At 40.5% G+C, this 8,963-nt stretch overlaps 2 protein-coding genes across 9 annotated transcripts in view; both read right to left on the reverse strand.

Moving 5' to 3' along the window:
* The window catches only part of LOC113428439 (uncharacterized), a 196,611-nt gene that overhangs the window by 35,398 nt on the left and 152,250 nt on the right, over positions 1 to 8,963 (reverse strand). The gene's annotated exons all lie outside the window — the stretch shown is intronic.
* Positions 3 to 8,963, reverse strand: part of LOC113431375 (uncharacterized) — a 161,216-nt gene continuing 152,255 nt past the window's right edge. For 4 of the 7 annotated variants that reach the window (XM_087953072.1, XM_087953070.1, XM_087953071.1 and 1 more), the window contains exon 2: positions 3 to 3,483. In XM_087953072.1, the coding sequence (XP_087809198.1) occupies positions 1,324 to 3,111 (1,788 nt within the window). In that variant the 5' untranslated portion in view covers positions 3,112 to 3,483 and the 3' untranslated portion in view covers positions 3 to 1,323. Of the gene's footprint in view, positions 3,484 to 5,457; positions 5,916 to 8,963 lie in introns of those variants that run through there. The other 3 variants (XM_087953075.1, XM_026693703.2, XM_087953074.1) reach the window with 3 other exon arrangements.

Consider the following 8,963-nt stretch of genomic DNA (forward strand, 5'->3'; position numbering starts at 1 on the left):
AATGGATTAAATATAATTTTATTATTTTAAAAGTTTAGAAATCTTGCACATTAAATTCGAAGTCACTTGGAGGTTGAGACTCTGGCCAAGAGAGCCTCTTGGTTTCTCCACACGCCAGTCCTGATCTGCTCCTGGTCACTGAGTGTCCTTTGCAAAGGGATCGCATGCAATGTGACCCACTTAAAAAATTGTAATCTGTTTTTTTGAATTGTGTTGGTGAAATGAACAATCTTGGAATTCTTTGGTGTCTTCCGATCCCAGCAAAATCTGGACCATTCGTCTGCATTGCTAAAATGTCATTTTTGCTGCTACAAAAAATTTGAATGAATTTTTAAAAAACAATTAAGGAGGCCTGGGAGAAAAGTGAAAGAACAGGAAATATCTCCCATGTTCTGGGAACATGTTTGCCCCAATGTTTACAGAAATGCCGACACCTGCCTTTATTTGTCTTTCTCAAAAGCTATTCATGATTCTTACGGAATGCCCTTTTAGCAATGAAACATCTACTGTTTAATTTTTTTCCTCACATTTCCCCAAAGGGTGGGGGACCACAAATGCATCAGCCCCTTGATTTTGCTCTCACCCTCCAGCTGTCAAAGGCTAACAAGGAGGCACTTGCAAACAAAGATCACAGCAGGAGTTGCGAATAAAGCTGGAGATCCTGTATTCAAAACCACAATCCCTTTTCTCCTCAACTCAATATTCCTACAGCTGTTCTCCATTAAAGTCACCTGCAGGGCAGAACAGCCTTTATATCTGAAATTTTACACAGCTTTTGTCACTGCCCCAATATACAGTATTTGCTATTCATATGGTTTCTTCCACATCGGTGCCTCATTCTTGACATAATATGAACAGACATGCTTGATGCAATGAATTCCTGGAACAGTTAGAAAGAGATAAACTTGGAAATCCTTCTGCTGCTTCTTTCACTTTCTCCTTATATGAGGAGCCACAATCTCTAACTGTGCTAACTGTCTGTGTTAAGAGTGTTTCAACCCTGAAGAGATGCTGGTTGGGGAATTCTGTGGCTCAAACCTTGAAGACACTCAGGTAGAAGAAGGCTGGGACTTTGTAAGCGACATTTCTGTAATCTATCATGATAAAAATGCAAAGAACACCACCATTGTTTTTGCAGAATTGTACAATTTCTGCAAAAATAAATATCCAGCAACTTCTGCTGCTAATGGCCAGGTAGCCATTATCAAATTTCTCCCCTCCTTCACGTCTAATACTATGACATATTTGACTAAAAAGAATCAGGCCAAAAAGTAAATAGTTAATTTCTCAGCTGGACTTATGATGGGACATAAGAAAGGAAATTCAAGCCTTCTCTATATTCATCACTTTGGGCCTCATGTGGATTTTCTTGTGTGCGATAAGGGTGGACTGTTTCCTGAAGCACTGTCCACAGTCGGGGCACTTAAATGGTTTCTCTCCTGTGTGTATACGCACATGATTTATAAGGTTAGACCTAGTACTAAAATCTTTCCCACAGTCTGGACACTCATAAGGTTTTTCTCCTGTGTGAGTTCTCTGGTGTATCACCAGCTCAGAATTCCGAAGGAAACATTTCCAACAATCTGGGCACTCATACAGTTTCTTCCCTGTGTGAATCTTCTGGTGTATCACTAGGTGGGAATTCAGACAGAAACCTTCTCCACAATCTGGGCATTCATATACTTTGTCTGCTGTGTGACCCCTCTGGTGTCTCACCAGGCTGGAATTCTGACTAAAACATTTTCCACAGTCTAGACACGCATAAGGTTTCTCTCCTGAGTGAGTTCTCTGATGTATCACCAGGGAGTAATTCTGACGGAAATCTTTCCCGCACTCCAGACACTTATATGGTTTCTCTCCTGTGTGAATCTTCTGGTGTATTAGCAGGTAAGAATTCCGACTGAAACTTTTCCCACAAATCAGGCACTCATATGGTTTCTCTCCTGTGTGTGTTGCATGGTGTCTCACCAGGTCAGAATTCCGAATGAAACTTTTCTCACAATCTGGACACTCATATGGTTTCTCTCCTGTGTGAGTCCGCTGGTGTACCACCAAGTGCGAATTCCAATTGAAACTTTTCCCACAATCTGGACACACATATGGTTTCGCTCCTGTGTGAGTCCGCTGATGTACCACCAAGTGTGAATTCCAATTGAAATTTTTTCCACAAACTGGGCACTCATACGGTTTCTCTCCTGTGTGAGTCCTCTGATGTATCACCAGGTGGGAATTCAGACAGAAACCTTCTCCACAATCTGGGCATTCATATACTTTGTCTGCTGTGTGACCCCTCTGGTGTCTCACCAGGCTGGAATTCTGACTAAAACATTTTCCACAGTCTAGAAACGCATAAGGTTTCTCTCCTGAGTGAGTTCTCTGATGTATCACCAGGGAGGAATTCTGACTGAAACCTTTCCCACACTCCAGACACTTATATGGTTTCTCTCCTGTGTGAATCTTCTGGTGTATTAGCAGGTGAGAATTCCGACTGAAACTTTTCCCACAAATCAGGCACTCATATGGTTTCTCTCCCGTGTGAGTCCTCTGGTGTTTCACCAGGTCAGTATTCCGAATGAAACTTTTCTCACAATCTGGACACTTGTATGGTTTCTCGCCTGTGTGAATCTTCTGGTGTAACACCAGATGGGAATTCTGACGGAAACCTTTCCCACATTCTGGACAAACATATGGTTTCACTCCTGTGTGAGTCCGCTGATGTACCACCAAGTGCGAATTCCAATTGAAATTTTTTCCACAAACTGGGCACTCATACGGTTTCTCTCCTGTGTGAGTCCTCTGATGTATCACTAGGTCAAAATTCTGAATGAAACATTTTCCACAATCCAAACACTGATACGGTTTCTCTCCTGTGTGTGTCCTCTGGTGTATCACCAGGTCGCAATTCCGAATGAAACATTTAAAACAATCTGGACACTCGTATGGTTTCTCGCCTGTGTGAATCTTCTGGTGTATCACCAGATGGGAATTCTGACGGAAAACTTTCCCACATTCTGGACATTCATATGGTTTGTCTCCTGTATGTGTCCATTGGTGTATCATTAGGCTGGAATTCTGACTGAAAGTTTTCCCACAAACTGGACACTCATACATGGTGTATTATCAACTGTGATTTCCCCACAATATGTACATCTATGGTGTTTTTCCACCATTGGCATTCTTGGATTCTCAAGGAAGTTAAAAATTCTTTGTATCCCTTGTTAGATGGGAGTTTTGATTCAAGCTACTGTTTTCTTCCACACAGATGAGGCCTGCAGTGCTGTCTCCCCTACATGGCTATCCAAGTGACTTTTTCCTTCCCACTGACATCCCATGTTTTTTGAATTTGGAAATTAGTGAAGAAAAGTCTCTGGTTTTCTGGGGGAAAATAGAAATTATTTTGACTGTTGGCTTCATTTGCTTTCCATTTCAATGCTGCTTGTGTCTCTCAGTTGTCCAGCGTGCTCTGATTGGCATTCTCTTTGTCTATAAGATTCACATAAGAGGGTTAGTTTAATTATGGTTTATAAAATGGTTAGACAACATAATAAAAAAAATCATAAATTACAATTAATAAGGAAACATTACAAAATGTTAATAAAACCTCTTACATTACTTAAGGTTCATTTTCTGTTTGTATAAGCCTATAAATCTAGTAAGACCCAAGTTCAAATCTCCCAAGTCATGAAATGTATTTGCTGACTAAGGTCAGTCACACATTTCTAGACATGCAATGGTTTCTTTCAAAATATATTTGGTCTAATTTTAGAGAGGCTTTAAGCCCTCTGATGCCATCACAATGTACCTGTGCACAATGTTGCCCTCACTTACTGACCACAACTATTATCAGGCAACTTCTAAACAGTGCGGTCATTAAGCATGATGTCACATGAGTGCCAATTTACAACATCAGTTCTAGCTGCGCTCATTAAGCAAATCACTGTGGGTTGTTATGTGTCAGGTAACATGACTTGCAACTTTCTGTCAGTTTCCCAATTGGCTATGTTTGTAGGAAGCCAACTGTGAAGGTCCCAGTTGTGGTAATTCCATGATTGTGGGAGACACCACCACTGTCGTAACTGCAAGCTAGTGCCAGCACTCAAATAACTGCAATAGCCACAACTTTTGAGGACAAGTTGTAAATCTCCTTGTTCAGAGCCGCTGTTATCTCTGAAGGGTTGGTGGAAAAAAATAGTAAAGTAGGACTACGTATACAACTGAAAATTCCAAATGGCGTTCAAAAGTTATTCAAAAAATGCTGGGTTAAGCACATTTGAAACTGATGAATACATAGATGGAGGACCCCTGGGAAATCCAGTGTTTGTTAGCTGGACATGGAAGTAAGAAAGAAAAAAAAACCCAGAAGAGAGCAATAGTAGATCAGCCTCATATTGTTGCCAAGAAAACAGATAACGGATAATCAGAGTTGGAAGGGACCTTGTAGGTCATCTAGTCCCCCGCCCCCCGCGCAAGCTGCAGACCCTACACCATTTCTGACAAATGGCAGTCCAATCTCTTCTTGAAAGTCTCAAGTGATGATGCTCCCACAACTTCCACAGGCAAAGCTGGTTGATTGTTCCCACTGTCAGAAAATGTCTCCTTATTTCCCCGTTAAATCTCTCCTTGTTCAGTTTCCATCCATTATTCTTTGTCTGGCCTTCAGGTGCTTTGGAAATAGCTTGACCCTTTCCTCTCTGTGGCAGCCCCACAAATATTGGAAGACTGCTATCAAGTCTCCCCTCTTCACTAGACTAGCCATGCCCAGTTCCTGTAACCATTCTTCATATGTTTTAGTCTCCAGTCCCCTTCTCTGTACTCTTTCTAGAGTCTAAACATCTTTTTCCTAGTGTGGTGACCAAAACTGGTTGCAATACTCTAGGTTTGGTCTTACTAAGGCTTTATAGAGTGGTATTAGTACCTTACTTGATCTTTATTTTATTTATTTATTTATTTTTGTTAACTGCTTACAAGATAATAGGTACAAGTAAAAACACAGTTATGAATACATGGATACATATAAGAAAAAAAAAAAAAGACAGTAGGCACATTGGTGTGCTTATGCACACCCCCTACAGATCTCTTAGCAAAGGCTTGAGGTCAATAGTAGACAGTCTAAGGTAAAGTTTTTGGGGTTTGGCAAAGAAACCACAGAGTCAGGTAGAGTATTCCAGACATTGACCACTCTGTTGCTGAAGTCGTATTTCATGCAATCAAGTTTGGTGCGATTAACCTTGAATTTGTATCTATTGTTTGCTCTTGTGTTGTTATGGTTGAAGCTGAAGTATTCATTGTAATGCATGATTTTATATACTATACTTAGATCGGACCGAAGGCGGCATAGTTCTAGCTTTTCTACGTCTAGAAAACCTATCTAGACCTATCTAGAGGAATTGTATTCCTCTGTTAATGACACCCCCCCACCCCACCCCAAAAAAAAACCCACAAGGAGTCAAACCTAACTTGAAGGAGACTTTGTAAATCTTCCAACCACCAGAAAATTGCAGGCGTCGCTTTTAAAGCGTGCAGCACCAGCCGAGTTTGATTTATAAAATAGGCAGCAGCCGACGCGTTTCAGCCTAGTTGCTTCTCTGCTTCCTACACCGTGAAGGAAGCCAAACAGCCCGACTTGCGCCTGATTTCTGCTCCGATTCTTCAACTCACCTTCCAGCAGCCGCTTCAACCCTGGGAAGAGCACTAGAGCCCCCTATACCGCCACCATACTCACATTGGCTGAGCCGGAAGAAGTCCTTCTACCCTCTTTCTCGTCTTCTCCAGCGTCCTCGCTACCAAATTAATACTTTACGGTTTCCACTCCTTTCAGCTACCGATGCCGCCTCTTCGCTGACACAGTTCCCTCATCGCCAGCTTTACTGACCTTTATCGCCCTCTAGCGACAGACAGTGTTTTCTCTCCGTTTTGTATTTATATTAGATTTAAAAAATGTATTATTTTAAAAAAAAGGAACGTATCAATCAAAGAGTGACTTTTATACCGTTTTGCGTGCACATCTGCATTACCAACCTTTTTACAATGTTTTGAAGTGCTTTTGGGAAACATTTCTCTTACGATATTTAGAAAGAGTTACCGGCTCTTTCTAAGCTGCCTTTCTCTTGGTTTTGCTGTGTATGTCTAAGTTTGAGTTAAGCAAGACTTCTTTTACAAGGGAATTTATAGAAGCACAAGACATTTAGCATTTACCAGACTTAAAATCTCATCCAGGAGCAAATCTGGCTTGGTGGGAACGTCAGCTTTAAGACATATAAACAACGATCTCTCATCCCTTGATTGGCAATTTCTATTCTCTGGATGCAATACTGTTGAAGACCATTACAACATATTTTTACTTGAAGTCAAAAGAGTCATCAAACTATATGTACCATTAACAACTCCCAAAACCAGAAAAAACAAATTACCCAAAACAATAAGGAAGCTTCAATCCAAAAAGAAATCACTTTGGCGGAAAAACAAATCTGGTCACGTTGCCAACTTCAAAAGCCAGTACAAAAATTTATGCCACCAGATAAAAACTGAATGCACCAATTATCACATTAAACAAAAGGAAAACCTTCTATGCACCAATTCCACCCGTGCTTTCTACAATTTTATAAACAACAAACTAAAAGACTCAAGGTCCATCCCACCCCTGAAAGGACCTAATGGTAAAGACTGCAACGACGACACTATTAAAGCCAACCTCTTTAACACATTCTTCGGCTCAGTATTTGTAAACAGCAATGGATCATGCCCGGTATTTCCTAATTGAACCACAACTACAATGATCTAATACATATTGATTTTACAGAAGACAATGTTGAAAAAGCACTACGCAATCTAAAACCATCTCTATCTATTGGACTGGACAGAATATGTGCCTACTTCTTAAAAAAGCTATCCACTGCCATAGCCGAACCTCTAAGCATAATCTTTGAAAAATCTTTCAGGACCAGCTCCTTGACAAAACTATGGTCACAAGCCACAGTCATCCCCATCTTCAAAAAGGGAGACCCCAGCCTAGTTGAAAATTACAGACCAATCTCTTTATGCTGTGTCACCTGTAAAGTCATGGAATCAATTATTAACCAATCCACCATCCTCCACTTAGAAACAAACAACCTACTCTCTAATAAACAATTTGGTTTCTGGAAAAAACAACTCATGTAATCTGCAACTCTTACACTGCAAAAACATATGGACTACACAACTCAATCAGGGCAAAGCAATAGACGCAATCTACATAGACTTCTGTAAAGCCTTTGATTCAGTGGTACACAACAAACTATTCCTAAAACTAAAACCTTACGGTATCTCTGGACACCTGCATAACTGGGTAGAAGCATTCCTGTCAAACAGACAACAATTGGTCAAAATTGGGAGCGTCCTATCAAATTCTGTACCTGTCAACAGTGGTATCCTCCAAGGCAGTGTTCTAGAACCAACTCTCTTCATACTCTTCATAAATGACCTCTGTGATCACATTAAGAGCAACTGGGTTCTCTTCGCTGACGATGTAAAGCTATTGAACACCACAGACAATACTGCTACCCTTCAAAAAGACCTTGACTATGTATCAGAATGGTCAAGCAAATGGTAACTTCAAATCTCAACAAATAATGCTCTGTCCTACATATTGGCAAAAAAAACAAACCCAGAAAATAAAATACAGGCTGAATAGTCAACACCTTGTTGATGATCCAAACTCTGTCAAAGATCTTGGAGTACTCATCTCAAATGACCTAAGTGCTAGAGCCCACTGTAACTACATAGCCAAAAAGGCATTAAGAGTTGTTAACCTAATCTCACGTAGCTTTTTCTCTGGTAATATTACACTAATAACTACAGCATAAAAAACATTTGCTAGACCAATACTCGAATACAGCTCATCAGTCTGGAGCCCACATTACGTATCTGATATTAATACAGTTGAGAAAGTCCAGAAATATTTCACAAGAAGATTTCTCCACTCCTCTACTAGTTGCAGAATACCTTATGCCACCAGACTCAAAATTCTAGACCTAGAAAAACTAGAACTACGCCGCCTTCGGTCCAATCTAAGTATAGTATATAAAATCATACATTGCAATGTCCTACCTGTCAATGAATACTTCAGCTTCAACCATAACAACACAAGAGCAAACAATAGATACAAACTCAAGGTTAATTGCACCAAACTTGATTGCAGGAAATACGACTTCAGCAACAGAGTGGTCAATGTCTGGAATACTCTACCTGACTCTGTGGTTTCTTCCCCAAACCCCAAAAACTTTAAGCTGAGACTGTCTACTATTGACCTCACCCCTTTGCTAAGAGTTCTGTAGGGGGCGTGCATAAGCGCACCAACGTGCCTACCGCCCCTGTCCTATTGTTTCTTTTAATTTTTTATTTTTCTTATATGTATCCATGTATTCATAACTATGTTTTTACTTATACCTATTATCTTGTAAGCAATTGACAAAAATAAATAAATAAATAAAATAAAATAAAGATCAAGTGAGGTACTAACAGCACTCTATAAAGCCTTAGTAAGACCACACCTAGAGTACTGCATCCAGTTTTGATCACCACACTATAAAAAAGATGTTGAGAGTCTAGAAAAAGTACAGAGAAGAGCAACCAGGATGATTCGGGGACTGGAGACTAAAACATATGAAGAACGGTTACAGGAACTGGGCATGGCTGGTCTAGTGAAGAGAAGGACCAGGGGAGACAGTATAGCAGTATTCCAATATTTGAGGGGCTGCCACAGAGAGGAAGGGGTCCAACTATTTTACAAAGCACCCAAATGCCAGACAAGGAATAATGGATGGAAACTGAACAAGGAGAGATTTAACGTGAAAATAAGGAGAACTTTTCTGACAGCGGGAACAATCAACCAATGGAACAGAAGTTGCCTTTGGAAGTTGTGGGACCTTCATCACCGGGAGCTTTCAAGAAGGGAGTGGAGTGCCATCTGTCAGAAATGGTGTAGG

This window comes from Notechis scutatus, chromosome 2 (genome assembly GCF_049901735.1).
Source record: "Notechis scutatus isolate UNSWTSFEM ecotype Mainland chromosome 2, rNotScu1.2, whole genome shotgun sequence".
Taxonomy (NCBI): domain Eukaryota; kingdom Metazoa; phylum Chordata; class Lepidosauria; order Squamata; family Elapidae; genus Notechis; species Notechis scutatus.